This window comes from Carya illinoinensis, chromosome 6 (assembly GCF_018687715.1).
Source record: "Carya illinoinensis cultivar Pawnee chromosome 6, C.illinoinensisPawnee_v1, whole genome shotgun sequence".
Taxonomy (NCBI): domain Eukaryota; kingdom Viridiplantae; phylum Streptophyta; class Magnoliopsida; order Fagales; family Juglandaceae; genus Carya; species Carya illinoinensis.
In genome coordinates, this window is record NC_056757.1 from 3,226,324 (window position 1) to 3,246,946 (window position 20,623).

Below are 20,623 nucleotides of genomic sequence, written 5' to 3' on the forward strand. Positions count from 1 at the left end.
TTCTTCCTGAAAAATGAGGCTGACGATGTTCAGATCCGAACAATCTGCCATAGCTAGAAGCAGAGCAAGCTCCGCTGCTTGCATCTCGAGCGCAAGGTCTCCGTCCTCGGTGTCGCCGGCGGGATCTGGCAGCCCCTGGCTTTGTTAATGAGACCACGGCCTGAAACTACTCTGTTCGGCCGGCCAGTTCATGACCAAGATCGGGAGCTTCCTTGCCGAATTCTTTCAAAATGGCTACGTTCTGCAAATCAGCTCTAGCGCCTGGTTCCAGATCCCTTGTCGTGGTGCCGCTCGGATCCCTGCTCCAGTTCCGGTACATGGCTGTTCTTAAAGCCAAACTTTCTAAGCTCTCCTCCATCTGCGGTGGTATTCTCAACAAGCTTGACTCCATCTGCGAGGATCGGATGGTGGTGATGGGAGTAGGAAATTGGGTGATGTATAAGCTGGCCTTGGCTCCTCTCGAGCTCTGTAAGGGAGTGTACAGTGAGTTTGGGGGACTTACCAGAAAGTTACGTGGCTTTGAGGCTAAAACCCAGACCTTGATGTCTCAAGAAAACATGGTTGCTTTGTTTTCTCGCACCGGAAGGCATTTGCAACGGTACAGCAAGGGTCGTCGCCAAGTTGTAGATGTTGAAGAGAAGATAAGAAAATAAAAAATAAAAAATAAAAATTCTGGAAAACATCACTTGGGAGATGCCGGCAGGGAATTTCACTCTATTACGGAGAAAATATGGAAATAAGTCTAAAATGGTTGCTAAAAGAAGACAAATCAAACAATGATCAAAGTCAAAAATGGGTTGCTGGAAGAAGCCGCCTATTATTTCTATGAAGGCCTCAAAAGGCTACCAACTTTTATTATACTGTTATATTTTTCTCACTTATAATATTATATCTTGAAAAATGCAGGTGTAAAAGAAAAGTTTGGGTTTATTTGGTGATGGTGGAGACCTGCATCGGCCACCTCTGGAGCTTGTGCCAAAACGAGCAGGACCCATGCCTCACATAGCTATATTATTATTTTCAATTTCGTGCTAAACATTTCAGTTTTGTGTGCTTGATTTTCTGACATGTTTACTTGATAGATTATGATTATTGAGGCGCTGGATAAATTAGACTTTTCTTGAAAGCTTTTGAGTAAAAAGTGGAGTTGATAACACATGCAAAAAGCTTTCACATGATAAAGTCTTCAGAGACAGCTGCACGAGATTATGTTGAAAACAAACTATGAAGTTAGTAATCTTTCAACTTCAAGTGAGTTTTTAATATATTATTTATAATTATTGAGATGAATATTTATGATTATATTCATTATTATTATTTGATAAATTTTATGTTTATTCACATAGTTTTTATACTTATTATAAATTATTGATGATATGATTTATTTGAGAATGGAAATGGAGCATCCCTGAAGGATCGCCCTAAATCAATAATTTTATTGAGTACCTCATAGTTTAAATGAGTGATACGTGTACCAAAAGCTCATTATGATTTATGCACCTGAAGTTACAGAATTGAAATTGTTGAAAGAATATATATTTGAATGAACGTTTCGAATATGCTCCTGAAGTAGCAATATGAAATGCAAACGTTCACAATATATTCTAAATTTATATCTGGTCTTTCAGTGACTGAGCAAAATAATGAGTTTTTGATAAGAATCATTATTCACATCTTATTAGATCTACATCATTCTCTGAAGTGAATGATAATGAATTTATATCATTCTATTCCCTGAAGTGAAAAGAATAATGTGTTTCATTCAAAGAAACTAAGAGATTGGACGTGATAATGAATATCTTTTCGGGCCAGAAGCTCGTATTGGAAAAGCTGTAAGCTTTCTCTTTGAGATGATATTATACAAATTATTGAATCAAATATTATGATGCATCAAAAGGTGATATGATTCAAAATATTTGTATCTTTTTATGGTTATCTTGATCATCCAAAATCAATTACGATAAATCGAATGATTTTCATATGGACGTCCATAAAAGAACCATAAGATTCTTTTACTATAAAGGCTTACCACCAGAAGTGAAAAGAAAAATTTGCTTGAAGCAAATAAGATGAAATTATTCGACGTTATCTTGATTATTATATGTGAACCAGAAGTTTAGATGATAATTAAATTTTGGATGCAATAAGATAAAATTGTCTCATATTCTAGCTGCTAAAATCCCAGCGAGGATTGAAGTCCCTGTAGGACAATTAAGAAATTCATCAGTCTAAAGACATGTCTAAAGGCATGTGAGACTTATCAATACAAAAGATAGAGTATCTCAAAAGAGAAAGGCACAAATAATTTGGTGCTCTTGAAGATGCCATACCCACAAAACAAGCAATAAAGTCCATCCAAATTCTCTGTATAAAATTCTCCTATATAAACTTTTGAAGAGTGCCTCCTGAAAAGGTTTTTCATGAAAATGTCTTCCCTTGAAGAGGGACAGGTACCTGAAAATAACGAGATCTTGATACATTTCATGAATATTGGAGAAATTATGGATAGAAATAAAATCGTTATCGACAACGTATTTCCATATGAGATGGCAATTGACATTACCAGAAGTAATGATGAAAGTGAATCAAGAACCGTCGAAGAAAACGACGTAAAATATTGGCCAAATTTGAAAAAAACAATTCTTACAGAATTGATTCACTAGTAAAATATGATGCATCGGGACTTATAGTCCAAACACCTAAAGAGATGATGCTTGTTGAATGTCAGTGAGTATTTATAAAAAAGAAATAAAAATATGATATATAAATTACGAGTTAGTTTCTCAATTCCTGCAGAATTGATATCACTAAGTAAAATATGATAAATGTGGACTTGAAGTTCAAACACCTAAAGAGGTGATTTTTGTTAAATATCAGTGGATATTTATATCCATGATATAAAAACCATGAAACTTTTAATATGAAAATGTGATATAGAAATCACAATTTAGTTTCTCGAAGAAACAATATTGATATGATTTTAAAGTGGTTGAAATCATATTGAGATTTTTATTAGCTTGAAAGTTACCGAGAGTTTGGATATGCATGATTAACTGTATATTTATATGGATCATTGGATCATGATATATATATATATATGAAAATCCCTGAAGGATAGAAAATGTATGCAGCTTCTAATATGAATACATCTGGAAATATGTATTCTATCAAGTTTCAAAGATCCTTATATGATCTAAAGCAATCCAAACACAAATGGAAACAAGCTATTATTGCAGTTTATATATATGATTTAAATGTCATTGAGGCTCCAGAAGAGCTCATGAAACTGCACATATTTAAAATATAAATCTGAAACCCTTGCGGCTTCAAGGGGAAGATGGATGATGTTATTAGTCATGAAATACCATCTTTTAATACAATTAGTATTTCAGATTCATATTATGAGTTTGATATGAAGTGTGCATTATTAAAGAAGAAATAAAAGGGAGCACACAAAACATCTACTAAAAGATAGAAACACAAATATGAATATTTGTAAAATATTATTTTATTATCTTGAATCAAGAATTACAGAAATTTGAGACACTTTACCTCATTCTTCAAACGCTCTTGTTCTTCAAGAATCTGCATGGCATCCCTATCTAAAGGGGTGGGCAATTGAAAAGAAGATTTAAGCAAGGATTTTAAATTCCTATTCTCTTGCTTTATTGATTCTATCTTCATGTTGGACTCCAGAAGAAATCGCTGAAGTATAACAATATTCTCGTGGAGATTGTCAACTCCACAAGTTTTGGATTGCAGTCGCTGAGAAAATGCGACAATGGATGATGAGTATCGGGTACCGAGACTCACAAGCTCATAGATAGCTTCATTATCTGACCTATGAGTCAGATCATTATATTGCATGATAGCACCTGTGGTAGAAGCAGGAACAGCTGATGAACGAGGTGCAGAGTACCTCATATATTGACCATGAGAAGATTGCTGAGCCATTGTAGGAAAAGAATGTAGAAAGAGATTGCAGAGTAAAAATGCAGTATGATTACAGAAAAGTGAAGAAGATGGGATGCGAATGAAGATGAGCTGAATATCTCTTTTATAGAGAAAATTATGATACAACATCTCTCGTGAAGCAAGAGAAAAGAGACGAAATATAGCTTCATAGCTCTGCGGCGCCTGACAGCACGCCTGACACCTACAGAGGAGTTAAAAATCCGCGGTGCTTGTTTGATCTTAAAAGGCTGGCCACCGTTTTTATTAAAAAATGAGGTTAGCGGTTTAATGTTGATGAATTCTCCACTAACTGTGTTATTTACAAGAACTCCAGAAGAGTACAACTCCAAAAGAGTAGTGATGAGCAGAAAGATCCAGTTGTGATTATTTTATCAACATGGATCAAGTCCACAGTTAGTTGGATGTACAGATGCGAGTTATCTTTCAGATACACACAAGAAGATCATTGCAATTCATGAGAAGAAAGTTGAAATTGATATCAAGAAGGTACGATCAAGTAAAAATCTGGCAGATTTATTCACAAAAGCATTACCAACTGCAACATTTAAGAAAATTGTGCAGAACATTAGAATGCGAAAATTTGAAGACCTGTTATCATACACTTTTCAGGGGAAGTAATGTCTTGAAGACTTGTGCTGATTGTACTCTTTTTCCTTCGCTAAGGTTTTATCCCACTGGGTTTTTCTTTGCAAGGTTTTAATGAGGTAATCCTAAAGCACTTGGCGGTTCACATGAATACTGTACTCTTTTTCCTTCGCCATTGATTTTTTTCCCACAGGGTTTTTCCTTGGCAAGGTTTTAACGAGGCATATTCTTTAAATATGGTCATCTAAAGGGAAAGTGTTATAATCTATCTTGAATTGTATGACCACATTTAACTAGCCGTCAAATGCATAGTGCTAGTCGTCAAATGCATAGTGCTAGTCGTCAAATGCATAGTGCTAATGCATAATGCTAGTCGTCAAAAGCATAATCTCTTTTGTACTCTTATATATATCGTCGTATCTTTTAAGAAATTCATAAGTTTGATATACAGATCAATAAAAGAATCTCCTCTCTCGCTCTCTCTCAATCTCTTAAAACTCTCTCCTTTTTCATTGAGTTCATAACATAGAGAACTTATTTGTAAAATTGAGTGTTATAAGTTATTTAGAGTTGTGAAGATGTTTTCCCCTCCTTTCTTCCTATTGAATAAAATATTCTTGAAGTCATGTGATGCTTGTTTTCTTTTTGAAGTCTATTTGATGGGAGTCAATGGATAGTCATTAGAGAATCCTCACGGGTTGATACAAATATTGCTATTTCATGTTTAGAATGGCAAGGATGGCCGTATTTTCACTTTTTGACGGGCACGTAATTAAATTGGCTGTATTTTCATGTTTTGACGGGCACGAAATTAAAGTCCCTACACTTTCCACATACTCCTGGCAATGCAATTCTTGCTAATCAAATTGCAAACTCAAAAGTGGTGCATCATAAATAGCAAGTATAAAATACTCCAATTAAATAGACAGGTGAAAACAATGCAAGCTTTCTTCCCACAAAAATAAATTACAATTTTCATCTTGCAAGCTTTCTTCCCACAAAAATGCATCTGCAAAAACTGTAACTTGCCAAGCTTTCTCCTTACAAAAATAATTACAACAACTACAACTTGTGTCATGCTTTCTTCCCACAAAGCAAGTTACAAAACCTATCACTTGCCAAGCTTTCTTCCCATAAAAATAATTACAACAACTAGCCACATCCCTGGTTTTTCAGGCATGGCAAAATTCTGGAAAGACTTTAGGTAAAATGGAAACACGAAATAGTAATAGACAAGGAGCATACAGTTACATTTGTTGTGAAAAACGATGACAATGAATTGAAATAACACCGAATGAGAAAAACGATCACACACGCAATCACACACGACACAAGATGTACGTGGTTCGGCAAATTGCCTACGTCCACGGGAGCTGCAGAGGATTTTATTATTGAGGAATCACACTACAAGATGGGTCACAACACTGTTCATCCACAGTGTTTTCGTAGCTGCTCTGTTACAGACAAAAGAGGCAAAAATCATATATATAGTTCAAACGGCGGAATCCCTAAAACGCATGTTCGCTCGAGCGGCGTGTCGAGCGCGCATCGAGCGAACTTCTCTTCCGCATCCCGCTCGAGCTCACTGTCGAGCTGACGTCGAGCGTTCGACTCTGCCTGATTTCGCTCGAGCGGCCAATGCCTCCGCTCGAGCGAACTCCTCCTGCTCGAGCTCACTGTCGAGCTGACGTCGAGCGTTTGACTCTGCCTGATTTCGCTCGAACGGCCAATGACTCCGCTCGAGCGGTGTGGACCAGACTCCACAGTACTCAACAATTCTCCCACTTGGAGACTGGTACACTCGCTGTATCGCCGTCTTCCTCAAACATGATATCCTCCACCTCTGCAACTCACTGCTCCTGTCTTCATTCTAGAAGACCAACTGAAGTTGCACACAACTTCAGTTTCTCAAGCGTAACACCCTTTGTCAACATATCAGCAGGGTTCTTGCTTCCACATATCTTCTCAAGTAACAACTGTCCGTCATCTAACAATGACCGTATGAAGTGATACCTGATCTGAATGTGCTTGGTCCTGGAATGGAATGCTGGATTCTTGGCAAGGAATATGGCACTCTGACTGTCACTGTAGAGAGTGCCTTTCTGATTCTTCTTACCCAATTCTTCCAAGAAGCCTTGTAGCCATACCATCTCCTTTGCAGCCTCTGACACTGCAATATACTCAGCTTCTGTTGTAGACAAAGAAACTGTTTTCTGTAAATTAGAACCCCATGACACTGCAGTCCCACCAAGTGTATAAACAAAGCCCGTGATACTCTTTCTGCTGTCAATATCTCCAGCTAAATCAGCATCAACATAGCCCTGCACCTCCAAGCTCTCTCCAGAGAAACATAAACAGGTTTCTGAGGAACCCTTTAGGTACCTCAAAATTCACTTCACTGCTTCCCAATGTTGCTTTCCTGGGTTACTCATGTATCTACTCACAACTCCCACTGCATGGGCAATATCCGGTCTTGTGCAAACCATAGCATACATAAGTGAACCAATGGCTGATGCATAAGGAACCTTACTCATGTAATCTCGTTCCTCCTCTGACTCTGGTGACTGATTCTTGCTGAGTCTGAAGTGACTTCCCAAGGGTGTGCCAACTGGTTTGGCCTTGTCCATGTTGAACCTGCTGAGTACCTTTTTCACATATTCAGCCTGTGAGAGTCTCAACGTACCTCTGACTCTGTCTCTGACAATTCTCATGCCAAGGATTTGCTTTGCAGCTCCCAAATCCTTCATTGCAAAGTGCTCTGACATCTGCTTCTTCAGATTATTGATCTCATCAATACTAGCCCCTGCAATAAGCATGTCATCCACATACAACAGCAAAATAATGTAAGAATTGTCAAAATGTCTGACATAGCAACAGTGATCTGCCTGACATCTAATATACCCTGCACTGTGCATAAAGTTGTCAAATTTCTTGTACCACTGTCTAGGAGCTTGCTTCAGGCCATACAAGCTCTTCTTCAGTCTGCAAACTGAACCTTCCTTTCCCTGTACCACAAACCCCTCAGGCTGGTGCATGTAGATGTCTTCTTCAAGGTCTACATGAAGAAAAGCGGTCTTCACATCTAACTGCTCAAGAAATAGATCTTCAGTGGCAACCATAGCCAGTACCATCCTGATAGTTGTGATCTTTACCACAGGAGAAAAGATCTCAGAGTAGTCAATACCCTGCTTTTGCTGAAAGCCTTTTACAACAAGTCTAGCCTTGTACTTCTTACTGCCATCATGCTCAGTTTTCACCCGGTACACCCACTTGTTGTGTAATGCCTTCTTCCCTGATGGAAGTTCTGTCAACTCCCATGTCTGATTCCCTAGCAAGGAATCCATCTCGTCTTTCATGGCCAGCTCCCACTTGCTAGAATTCTCATCTTGCAAGGTTTCTTCATAACTCTGCGGTTCTCCACCATCTGTCAACAGAATGTAATTCAAAGTAGGTGAGAAACGCTGTGGAGGACGTATAGTCCTAACTGACCTGCGAACTGCAACTGTAGGAGTAGACGGTTCTGAAACTGCCTGCGGAATAATAGGAATGGGTGTACTGGACCCACTCTCCTCGTCACTCTCATCTCTACACTGCACTGTGACCTCTGGTAGGTCATCCAATCCTACAAACTCGGACTCCTGAGGAGCTACTGCAGGAACTGTACTCGACTTATCCTTGTACATCATTTTCTCATTGAAAATCACATTCCTGCTTCTTATGATTTTCCGACCCTGATCATCCCAGAAACGATAGCCAAATGCCTCGTCTCCATAGCCAATGAAATAGCATTTCTTTGACTTAGCCTCAAGCTTACTGCGAGCATCAGAATCAACAAGCACATAAGAAAGACAACCAAAGGTTTTAAGGTGAGAAAACTTAACCTCTTTCCCGCTCCAAACCTCCTCAGGCAATCCACAATCCAGTGGAACTGATGGCCCTCTGTTTATCAAATAAACGGCAGTGCTGACTGCATCTGCCCAGAAAGTGGGTGGTAGTCCAGCGTGCAACCTCATGCTTCTAGCACGCTCATTAATGGTCCTGTTCATACGCTCAACAACTCCATTTTGCTGTGGTGTCCCAGGAATGGTCTTCTCCATTCTGATACCCAGAGCTGCACAGTACTCCTTGAACCCGCCATCAACATACTCACCACCATTGTCAGACCTCAAACACTTCAGTTTCAAGCCTGTCTCTGTCTCAACCATGGCTTTCCAAATTTTGAAAACATTAAATACTTCAGATTTATGTTTCAAAAAATAAATCCATACCTTTCTACTATGGTCATCAATGAACGTAACATAGTAGTGAGAACCTCCAAGAGATGCAACTGGAGAAGGACCCCACACATCTGTGTGCACAAGATCAAGTCTTCCTGTCTTTGGCGTCCTGCCACTTTTCAAGAAGCTGACCTTCTTTTGCTTCCCCATAACGCAACTCTCACACATACCGAGATCAACTGTCTTCAGTTCTGGTAGCTTGCCTCTAGACAGAAGTTCCGTCATGCCCTTCTGACTCATATGGCCAAGCCTACAATGCCACAAATCTGCTGTGCTCTCTGCAACGGTAGTAGCAATAGTGTCAATTAAACCAGTAGTCATATAAAGTGTACCAGTTTTCTTACCCCGAGCTAGTACCAATGCCCCTTTTGTGACCTTCCAGGTGCTATCTGAGAACACCACTGAATGACCACACTCATCAAGCTGCCCAACAGAAATGAGGTTCTTCTTCAACTCAGGAATGTGCCTGACCTTTTGCAAGGTCCATTTGTTCTTGCTAGGGAGTGCAATGTCAATGTCTCCCATCCCCACTACGTTCAGAGCCTCACCATCAGCCAAATATACCTTCCCAAAATCACCTGCAACATAATTCCTCATTAGTTTCCGGTGGGAAGATGTATGGAAGGAAGCCCCTGAATCCAGTATCCAGTCATCAACTGGACTATGAACTGCAAGCAATAGTGCATCCTGTACTTCTTCAGTTACCACATTAGCACTATCATTCTCCGTCTTCTTGGGGTTTTTGCAGTTTTTCTTTATGTGGCCAGCTTTGCCACAGTTCCAGCAAGTTGCCTGCTGACCAGGCCTCGACTTGCTCTTGCCCCTATACTTTGATTTTGATCTTCCTCTGTTTGAATTCCTGTCATGTGATCTCCCTCGATAGTCAACATTTAGGGCTGAACTCAAACCCGAGGTCTCGCCTGAATCTTTCCTGCGCACCTCCTCAGCCAAAATCAAATCACGAATATCATCATATTTCAGTTTATTTTTACCAGCAGAATTACTAACAGCCATTCTCATGGCTTCCCAACTATTTGGCAATGAAGCCAATAGTATCAGTGCACGTATCTCATCATCAAATTCAATTTCAACAGACGACAATTGATTTGTGATAGTATTAAAATCATTCAGATGTTGTGCAACAGACGTACTATCTGCCATTTTCAAATTGAATAACTTTTTCATCAGATGTACCTTGTTATTCGCTGACGGCTTTTCATACATACCTGACAAAGCCGCCATGAGATCCGCCGTCGTCTTCTCCTTGATGACGTTGTGTGCAACGGATCTCGACAGGGTTAATCGAATAACCCCCAGAACCTGTCGATCCAACAGATTCCAACTAGCATCATCCATCTTTTCCGGTTGCTGCCCCAATAGTGGAAGATGAAGTTTCTTCCTATAGAGGTAGTCCTCTATCTGCATCCTCCAGTATCCAAAATCCGTGCCATCAAACTTCTCGATCCCCGATACCTTCAATTCATCTCCAGCCATCGTTTCTCCTCAGACCCGAACCTTGGCTCTTGATACCAATTGTTGTGAAAAACGATGACAATGAATTGAAATAACACCGAATGAGAAAAACGATCACACACGCAATCACACACGACACAAGATGTACGTGGTTCGGCAAATTGCCTACGTCCACGGGAGCTGCAGAGGATTTTATTATTGAGGAATCACACTACAAGATGGGTCACAACTGTTGCCCAGATGACTAACACAAGAGGGGGGGTGAATTGAGTTGTATTAAAAAAAATAACAATTATAAATCAAATATATAATATAAAATATAAACAAAATATGAAATAACAATAAATATAAAGAGTAAGGGTAATAGAGAAGCAAACTCAGTATGTTAACGAGGTTCGGCCCCACTGCCTACGTCCTCGCCTCAAGCTACCCCTTGAGGATTCCCAAATTCACTATTCAACCTCCTTCAGGTGGAGATAGAAACCTATTACACCTTTGAACAACACCGCTACAAAGGATCCGTGTAGAACACCCTCTACACTTGCAATCACCTTACACGTGGTGATTCAACTATTCCCTGTGTAGAATACTTTCTACACACACAAGGGTTATACACACCCTTTTTCTGATACAAAAGCTGATAGTGGGTAGGTTATCAGAAAACACTCCTCAACGAGTGAAATAAGAACAATACAGCGCAAGCTATATCTCTCAAAATGAACAAGGATTAAGGCTCAATGTTTAGAGAAGAGAGAATGAAAGCTTTGAATGAATGTTGTATGCTCTTGGTGTTGTGAATGTGAAGCTCTCAAATGATCTATTTATAGGCATATGAGACTTCATATTCAAATTTAAAAAGATTCACATGTCAAAGACAACATCATTCACTTTTTCAAAAAATTCAAATAAAAGGTTCTTCTTTTTCAATTGTCAAAGACAACATCATTCACTTTTTCAAAGAATTCAAATAAAAGGTTCTTCTTTCTCAATTGTCAAAGACAACATCATTCACTTTTTCAAAAAAATCAAACCTAATCTTTTACTTTTGGCATATGACAAAATGAGCACACTTTCATTTTCAAAAAATTCAAACCTAATCTTTTACTTTTTGTATAAGTCTAAAAAAGCATCAATCACTTTTGAAAATATTCAAATAAAACATGCACATGTGAAAGATGACAATCAATCATCTTTAATATTTTCAAAGTTCAACCCTTTAATCAAGGCATGCACATACAAAAGATGACAATCAATCATCTTTCAAAATTTTCAAATTTAATTTTCAAAAATATTCATGCACATGTGGAAAATGTATTTTAATGCTTTATGATAAAATATTAATTTTGAGCATTAATCCTAATTTCGAATTTTGAAGAGATTTACAACATTACTCTATAATTTTAATGTGAACTTGTTCCCTTCTTGCTCATGCTTGTTTCCTTGATGTGCTTGACTCCATTGTGTAGACAACTTGAGCTTGAGACTTCTTTATTCTTTGAATTCATTTGTTATCATCAAAATCCATGTGTAGATTTATAATCACATGAAACTTGAAATCTTGAGTTCAACAACAACACTGTTCATCCACAGTGTTTTCGTAGCTGCTCTGTTACAGACAAAAGAGGCAAAAATCATATATATAGTTCAAACGGCGGAATCCCTAAAATGCATGTTCGCTCGAGCGGCGTGTCGAGCGCGCGTCGAGCGAACTTCCCTTCCGCATCCCGCTCGAGCTCACTGTCGAGCTGACGTCGAGCGTTCGACTCTGCCTGATTTCGCTCGAGCGGCCAATGCCTCCGCTCGAGCGAACTCCTCCTGCTCGAGCTCACTGTCGAGCTGACGTCGAGCGTTCGACTTTGCCTGATTTCGCTCGAGCGGCCAATGACTCCGCTCGAGCGGTGTGGACCAGACTCCACAGTATTCAACAACATTTGATTTGTATGTTAGGCACTCTGCTATAAAATCTTCATTTTGAGCAATTCGATTGACATAGAGCAATTCGTGATTGACCTGTAAGATTTTAGGAACTAAACAATACTAGCGTTTCTTTTGGTTCTATTCAATATGTTAAATTATGAACATAATGTAACATCCATCATCTATTTGACTAGTCAGCAATCCATCCCACAGAGTAAACAGCAACCAAATGCATATGTGGTTAACCTAGATTACCACATAACTACCTAAGAACAAAAATGTGAGGAGTTGCTTTTGCAACAACTCAAGCATAATGTGCATGGAGAGGTGTCTAAAAAGCCATTCTACCTGAACTGAGTCTCTTGCTTTTGCAACAATTTTTTTTTATGAAAACACCTTGCTCGTCTCCAGGATGCTACAGTCAAACCAAGACTAATAGAATTTAATTGAAAATATAACCAGAAAGCAGGGGTATGCAGCAGTTTTGTACCAAATTTATAGACCTGTGTTGGATCTCGGAATGTCAAAATATCTTGTATAGCTGGACTAACAATATAGTACGAGGCCTGAAGAAGTTATCAAGTGACAAGGATATTTGTCAAAGTTTGAAGTGAACGATAATAGTGATGGAAAAACTGAAAATAATCAGCCAAATAATCATTAATATTATCATGATCACATTCTTTGACAACAGACTATTAGCATTTTTATTTTTCCAAGCAAAATAAGAACTGATGGTTTCTATCGACATAGATAACATTTACAAGACAGATTAAAAGAATGAATTGTATATGGGTCAATTGAAAAAGCATGTAATTCTGTGAAACTTAGATTTTACTTATACTGAAGGATGTCTTAATGGGCATCCATCATCATCTCAGACGAGCTGCAAGAATATAGCCACTGACTGTACTAGCAACACTTTTTCTTTCTGCTTGTACAGCTGATTATGCTCAGCATTTTTTTGATAACATGAATAGAAGAATAAATAAGATCTAAGATCAGGACTTAGGAAAAAGGAATGACTACTCAAGGCATATAGAGCCAGAGATCAACCATAATTTATGAGGATCGATCCCAAAAGAATCCTGTACTCTTTGATCACAGGAGTGAAATGCAATGAGGCAAAACTCCTGTAAGAAAAACTTTGATGTATGATAATTATCACTCTATTATTCTCAGGTCCTCTGCCTCCAACTAGTTTACTCAAACCCTAGAGTTACAATATAAAGGAACAGAAATTGAGCAACAAAAAAGAGAGCTAAATCCTTCGTCAAAGTTCTTGAGGTATACTGTTTTTAGTTTATATCTATTCCACAACAAAGAATATCCTAGAAGACAAAGCAAAACCTCAAGAAAATGAGAACCAAATAAATTCAGGAGCAGAAAAGTTAAAACTTAACCCTTTCAACAATGATCCTGTTGCCAACACAAAGAGTTGGGAACATAGAAGAGAAGGGTATGTGCCGAATCTCCGAGAACGTAGACAATAAAAGCAGCACCACGAAAAGCCTCAGGAGCCCATCAAGGCCTGGCCACTGAAGAAATCCCCAACTCTGGCATGGCATCCACTGGAGCGATGGGGAGGTGATAAGGAACTGGTACAATGCAGATGGCCTCAAGAAACTCATTGGAGGAATTTGTGGTAATAATACAGAAATATGATTAAGACCCACAAGTTAAAGAATCGAGATAACCAATCAACGACAGCTACAACAATACTGAGGATTGAATTGCGGGTTTAAAGCGGGCGGTGGTTAGAACGAGAACTATGTGAATCCAGTGATTGAAGAGGATGTTGATTATGATTAAAATTTGGAGAGTGAGATTCAAACTAGCTCGTTGAATTCATCGATCAGGAGGTTGAACATAGAAATCAAAGAGGAAATGGGTTTTGGTTGGACAAAATGTTTGAGAGATAAGCAAAAGCTTTCAAGGAGAAAAATGCGGAATGGTAGTATCATGTTTCCTAACCAAGACCAAGCAAATCACTCAAAGGAACCAACTTTCCAAAACAAGAGCACCAACCAAAGAGCTCACCAACGAAGAAGAAGAAAAAAGCTTTACCATAAAAGAGGTTTACCCCCATGAAGAAGAAGAAACCAACCAAACAGCTCACAACGGCCTCTTGAAGAAGACCCACACGAAGATCTTTGACCCACAAAAATACCCATACAGATCCACTTCAAGACTTGAAAATCTCAATGCCGAGGACGAGCTCGAATAGAAGACGACATCACAAAGCTGAACATGAGCTCGAGAAGAAAACGATGTCATGAAGCTTCTGTGAGCACAAAGACCCCAAGCTTCAGACCAGAGCACCACGACACCACGAAGCTTCTTGAGCACGAAGAGGACATTGCAGACCAGAGCAGAAGCAGAATCTAGCTTTATTTTGTTTTTAACTTTTGCCTCTTTTTTTTCTATTTTTTATAATATCAACTGACGCATCATGTCAGGTGAGCCGACTGCACGGTTTCTAAGTGAGATGACTGTGTATAGAAGAATTGTTTTAAAAATAGGATTGGCATGAGTTTTCCACGTCATCAGCAGATCCGCTTCCTCAGTGGGTCCCACCCACTGCAGCCCAATGGCATATCGGTCCACTAGAGGCAGCCGAGGCCTCACAAATCTTCAACTTCTTCCTCATGTCTCAGTCTCAAAACCCTAAATTCCAGTCTCTCCCCCTCGGAACCATGTCTCAAGATGCTTCTGTGGACCGAAGAAAACGGACCCAAGCGCCCATCTCTGGAAACGCTGACGGAAACAGGAACGGGAACGGATATGCAAACGGCGTCGTAGAGGATGATGAGCTTAGGCTGAGGCTGCGCCCAAACGAGAATCACAAGCCGGAGAGCTACGCGGACTTGCAATTGGATTTCAGCCCGCTCCTCTTCAGCTCGCTTGAGCAGTACTTGCCATTCAACATGCTCAACCTGTCACGTGAGCTCAAGCTTCAATACATGCGCCACATTCTGCTCCGTTACTCGCCCGAGGGCGAACGCACTCGTGTAAGATCTAATTTTCACAATTTGATGGTTCTTTTGTTTTCCTTAATTTTTGATTGGTTGTTTAGGGAGTGGCGGAAACGGTGGAAGTTTTGAAAAACATTCTTTGTGCTTTTCATTTTGCTACATAGAAAACGATTTCTTTATGAGACTGGGTGTTTCACATTAGCTTAAATGTGTGATGGAAATATGGGAAACCGAAAATGCTTTTTTTAGTCAGTTGTTGTTTGGTTGCTTAGGAAAAAGGGAGAAAAAAGGGAAGAGAGAGAAAACAGGAGGCATCGGCGGAATGCCTTTGGCAATTCTCCAACAAGAATGACATTGGAAGTCCACCTTCATTAGATCGGGAAATCAATTTTTTCTCTTCGTTATTCAACTTGTACTCTCTTAGACTGAATTGGAGGCTGTGGGGATGAAATATGGCGTCCCATCCAGAAAAAAGGTGGGTGTTTGAAAATAAAACCTACTTTGAAGCTTTTTGATCCCACGACGCTCCTCCTTTTCCTTGGATAACCCTTTAAGATCAGAAGTTTGACTGATGACCCTTTATGTATAATGTGGTTTTAGGAAGAATGTACTGCTTGCAATTTCGACTATCAGGAAAGGACAGTGCTAGTGTTAGAAACTACCTTGCTCAAATCATTCTATGCGTGGACCACAACTCGCACCATCTATCATGTTTCTTCCTTCCAAGATTTTGTACGTTCTCCTGTCATCCCTAAGCAGGCACTCTCTCTTGCATACTTCTTGTGTATCAGAGCTGTGTCCCAGTGCACTTCTTTAATAAAGTTTTCATTACTTATAAAAAAAAAATATGTCGTTCTAGGGTAGTCTCACTCTCCTCATCACTTCTCAAATAGATTTTCTATGTTTACATTGTGTCCGGTTTCTACTTGCTTCGTTTGGTGTATTTGGAAGGATGGAATGGTAGACTCTTTGAGGATTCTGAACTTATACTGAAGGAGCTCAAAACTTTCTTTATCAATACTCTTTTCCTTTGGACAGCCTCAATATAATCTAATGCGGTAGAATCTCTCATTTTTCTCGTATCTTTTTTTCCTCCTAGATAGGTGTCTCTCTTGTGTGCATCATGTTTACTCTGTTGCGCCTTTTGTGCTTTTTAATAAAGATTTTTTACTTACAAAAAGAAAATCTTCCTATTCAGTCATTATGAATTGATGCCACTATTTTCATTATTCTCCAAATACTGAGGATTTATACCTGATTACTTTGCCTCTCCTGTTTTGGCTCATTTGAGTACGTTTCCTGATGTCTGATAAAATGGATGAAATGTGCTAGTGTTGGGAACATCTTCTTAATCTCTAAATGGATAGAGTGGGAAAATGGTTAAAAGGACCGATAAATTTTGCCTCTCTCTGTGTTTTTGCTTTTCAGTTTCCTAATTTTGTTTTGTCTTGGCAAACTATAACAGGTTCAAAGGCATAGAGAATACAAGAAGATGATAATGTTAAATTATCCGGTATGTTTTATGGTGACTTTTTGATTGGGATATCCTTGAGATTTTCACTTTTTAATAATGCTATTGGAGTTGGAAAAGTAACCAATTTAAATTGCTTTCTGTTGATACTTATAATTTAGGATTTTTGAACTACTAAATCTTGATCCTTTTTAACCTTTTGGATTTTCCTTCTGCAGCCTCTTCACAAGGAACTGTATACTATGGATGCTGCAAAATTCTTTGTCCCCTCATTTCTCAAAGCAATCAATGACAATACAGAGGAGAGTTTTAGAAGCATAATGACCGAATCCTCTCCAGGAGTTTATACATTTGAAATGCTTCAGCCTCATTTTTGTGAATTGTTGCTGTCTGAGGTATCATCAGTCTTTCTTATTTCATCTGACATCTAGGATTTCAAGTTCTTTTATATAGTTTTTATGCTTTCTTATCAGGTTCTGATTGCTTAGGTAGACAATTTTGAAAGATGGGTCCATGAGACAAAATTCAGAATCATGCGACCTAACACAATGAACAATTATGGTGCTGTTCTTGATGACTTTGGACTGGAAACCATGCTGGACAAGTTGATGGAGGACTTTATATGTCCTATATCTGGAGGTGGTATCTTTCCCTCTGTCATGAGATTCTGGTTAGAAACTTGAATGTTTCAGAATGATAGTATATACTCATTTTTATGTGGTGTGCTTGATGTAGTTTTCTTTCCTGAAGTTGGTGGATCCACTCTGGATTCGCATCATGGTTTTGTGGTCGAATATGGAATGGATAGAGATGTTGAACTTGGTAGGTTCTTACCCCAATCTTCTTTATTTCTAACTACTTTTTCTCAGCTAAAATTGTCCGCTCATTACATGTGCACCTTATGATATGGTTAGAAAAACATTAAAATGAAAACTCTCTCTCTCTCTCTCTCTCTCTCACACACACACACACAAAAAACTTGCATCATGATGTGTAGACTCACTATTAGTGCCACTTGTCATAAGGTTTTGCTTGAACAGATTTGACTCAATTCTTATAACATCTGCAAAATGCTGAATTTAGGATTATTGGAGATTCCTATTTCATTACATTTAATAATGTCTTTCATAGTACCATTTCTGTGCATTTTTTCATCACTGTCTCAAAACTCTGGGCATTAAGCTATGACTTCATAAGCTTTTATGAAATCTGGGTAGCTTATTTATGTAGGTTTCCATGTGGATGACTCCGAAGTCACATTGAATGTTTGCTTGGGCGAGCAATTTGGTGGTGGAGATTTATTCTTTCGAGGTGTTCGATGCGATAAACACGTGCACTCAGGAACCCAATCAGAGGTATATTAAGCTTAAGATCAATTATTTTTTAGTGCAATAGCTGTCATCAAGCCATGCTTTACTTTTGTACACCAAGCAAAGAGTCCTATTTTTATTGATTATCCTACTTTCTAAAAAAACCCCATATTTTTAAACAATTCATTTGTATTATCATCACACATTCCTTAAGAAAGATTTCAAGTGTTGTGATCCCAAAATAGACCCAGTGGTTGGTCCTCTGCTACACTTTATTCTACATGAGGACATTAAAGGAAAGGAGGATGATATAATGATTGGTGAGCTAAGAACTTTTCCTTTTTATTCCAATCATTGATTGTGTCCAACTTGGAGTTTTTGGGTATTATATGCCCACTGGATATTTTGTTAGTTATTTTTGAAGGATCGTTTTTTATTTCTAGTAGTCTTATTTTTAGTTATTTTGTTAGTCGTCTATGGTGAATCTTTTTCCCGTATAAAATGGTGGTATATTTGTAGGAGATCTTTGATTACTCCCATGTTCCGGGGCGTGCTGTTCTTCATCGTGGTCGCCATCGGCATGGTGCCAGAGCCACAACATCTGGGCAACGGGTCAACTTACTTTTGTGGTGCAGAAGGTCTCTCTCTCTCTCTCTGAAACTAATGCTAAGGTTTTTAAAGACACCTGATAGTGTGGGATTAGCTTCATCACTTCTACATGTTATAAGTAGACTATTTCGAAGGGGGCTTTCCATTTTTTTCGTGGTCTAATATTAGCATTACATTGGGATAGTCTTTTTTTTTTTTTGGATGTCGGGGAACCTCTCCAAGGCAGGGCCTTCAGACTCACCCCTGCAGTGTAAATCCCGGTCCTGTGCACTGCACCCTAAGAAGTTTCCCTATACGGAACTAGTTTAATCACTGGTTTTTCACCGGGGGGTGTGACCCCAAAGGATTGTTTGCACCCATGAGGTGTTGAACCTTGGACCTTAAGGGGAGTAATACCCCAAGACCAAGACCTTCAGCACTTGGGCCAATCCCTTAGGTTATTACATTGGGATAATCTATATGATAAATGAATTTGAATTTACTATTTTGGTTTAAACCCTCAATTTCTGATCGCTTCAATTAAAGCCTTGATTTTATTAAAAATTACAGTGTGGGACTGCTAGAAGGATAAGAAAAAATAAATTTTAAAGTGGAAGAGAATGGAAACATATCTCCCACTATATGGTCCACAATTACTCGAGCTCTATGGACTCGCCACAATCCCCTTACTCGACAAATCTTTTTGTATCTCGGTCATGAAGTACTGTTTATAATTTGATCAATTTGTATGTTCAATCTTTTTGCAGTTCGGTCTTCAGAGAGCTGAAAAAATATAAAAAAGAATTCTCTAGCTGGTGTGGAGAGTGCCAACGTGAAAAGAAAGAGAGGCAGCGTATTGCAGTTGGTGCTACAAAACTGGTACGGTACCCTTGAAATAGAAGGAACAAAGTTATTAGGTGATTCAATTTTTTGTTACTGTTGATTGATCTCGTGGGTGTTGATTTTGCAGGAATTATTCAAGAGGTTACAAAAATCCACTTCATGAGCTTGTTTCACGTGCAAGTTATATACCTTTGAAGTTGTAAATGAGCAGAATCTGATCCTAACCAACACATGGGAGCATTTTTTGTTGGTTATATATATAAAATTTGCATAGGTTTATGTTGGTAATGGGATGTCTTTCTGTGCTTTGTTGCTAAAATACATTTTGGGTAGGCCTTTGTTGGCAATATTTGAAGGGTAGCTGTACATTCAGATCAGGTCAATTGCAATGCTGAGACACTGCTAATGCGATGATTCTCTTGTGTGCTTGAACGGCATGATTTGCTCTTGACTTTGTTCAAAGTAGTTCTGTAGCACCCGTTTCCCATTGGGTCAGGAATGCTACAAATTCACAAGGCTCCAGGTATAATAAGAGATCCATAAGTGTAAATACCTCAATCCATTTTTCATTTATCAAAACATATAACAATGCCGTTAAATGTTTGTGACATCCATATCTAACAGATACTTATCACTTTATGCTTTGCTTGCTTAGCCCGCCAGCTAATTGGATCGATGGAACCAATCAAATATTTTATAAACTTGCTTTAGAAGATGGTATCAATTAGCTAATTCTTTTCTCTCTTGTCGTCTTCTTGAAAAAAAGAATAAATCAATTTCTTTTGTAGATAATATTGTTCTCAATCCTCGTAAAAGATGTCTGAAAACTAAATCCTTATTTATTCCCAATCCTCTTGAAAAAAGGAATAATAATGAAATAAATTTAGAGAAAACCTGAATTATGAATAATGAGATATGATTAGCTGAAGATCACAGTGCACTAGCGGAAGAAGTAACTTTCTTGTAGAGAGGGTGTGCATTTTTTAGATTACTCAGAACGCTATTTCTAGATATTTAGTACCAATTAAAAAAATAAGAAAAATTTTACTCATCAATTTTATGTTACACAACATAAATAGTTTATTTATTTATTTTTATTATATATATAATATATGAATGATGAGTAGAATAATTCATTTAGTCTGAAAAGAATAAAGAAAATAAGTGTGATGTGTTGTATAATAATGATAAGTAAAAGAGTTTAAAAAT

The 20,623-nt window shown here is 38.4% G+C and overlaps 1 protein-coding gene across 3 annotated transcripts; it reads left to right on the forward strand.

Moving 5' to 3' along the window:
• The first annotated feature begins 14,845 nt into the window (after positions 1-14,845).
• LOC122313121 (2-oxoglutarate and iron-dependent oxygenase domain-containing protein CP2-like) lies at positions 14,846-19,851 on the forward strand. 3 transcript variants are annotated; one of them, XM_043127862.1, is made up of 11 exons: positions 15,097-15,238; positions 15,475-15,677; positions 15,803-15,934; positions 16,668-16,715; positions 16,892-17,068; positions 17,162-17,312; positions 17,409-17,495; positions 17,904-18,028; positions 18,503-18,621; positions 19,339-19,450; positions 19,542-19,851. In XM_043127862.1, exons 2-11 carry the CDS (start codon positions 15,648-15,650, stop codon positions 19,575-19,577), a joined length of 1,017 nt encoding a protein of 338 aa, XP_042983796.1. In that variant the 5' UTR covers positions 15,097-15,238; positions 15,475-15,647; the 3' UTR covers positions 19,578-19,851. The 3 variants fall into 3 exon arrangements, with proteins under 3 accessions (XP_042983794.1, XP_042983795.1, XP_042983796.1); XM_043127860.1 differs by lacking the exon at positions 15,475-15,677 and having other exon boundaries at positions 14,846-15,238; XM_043127861.1 differs by lacking the exons at positions 15,475-15,677; positions 15,803-15,934 and having other exon boundaries at positions 14,847-15,238.
• The last annotated feature ends 772 nt before the right edge of the window (positions 19,852-20,623 follow it).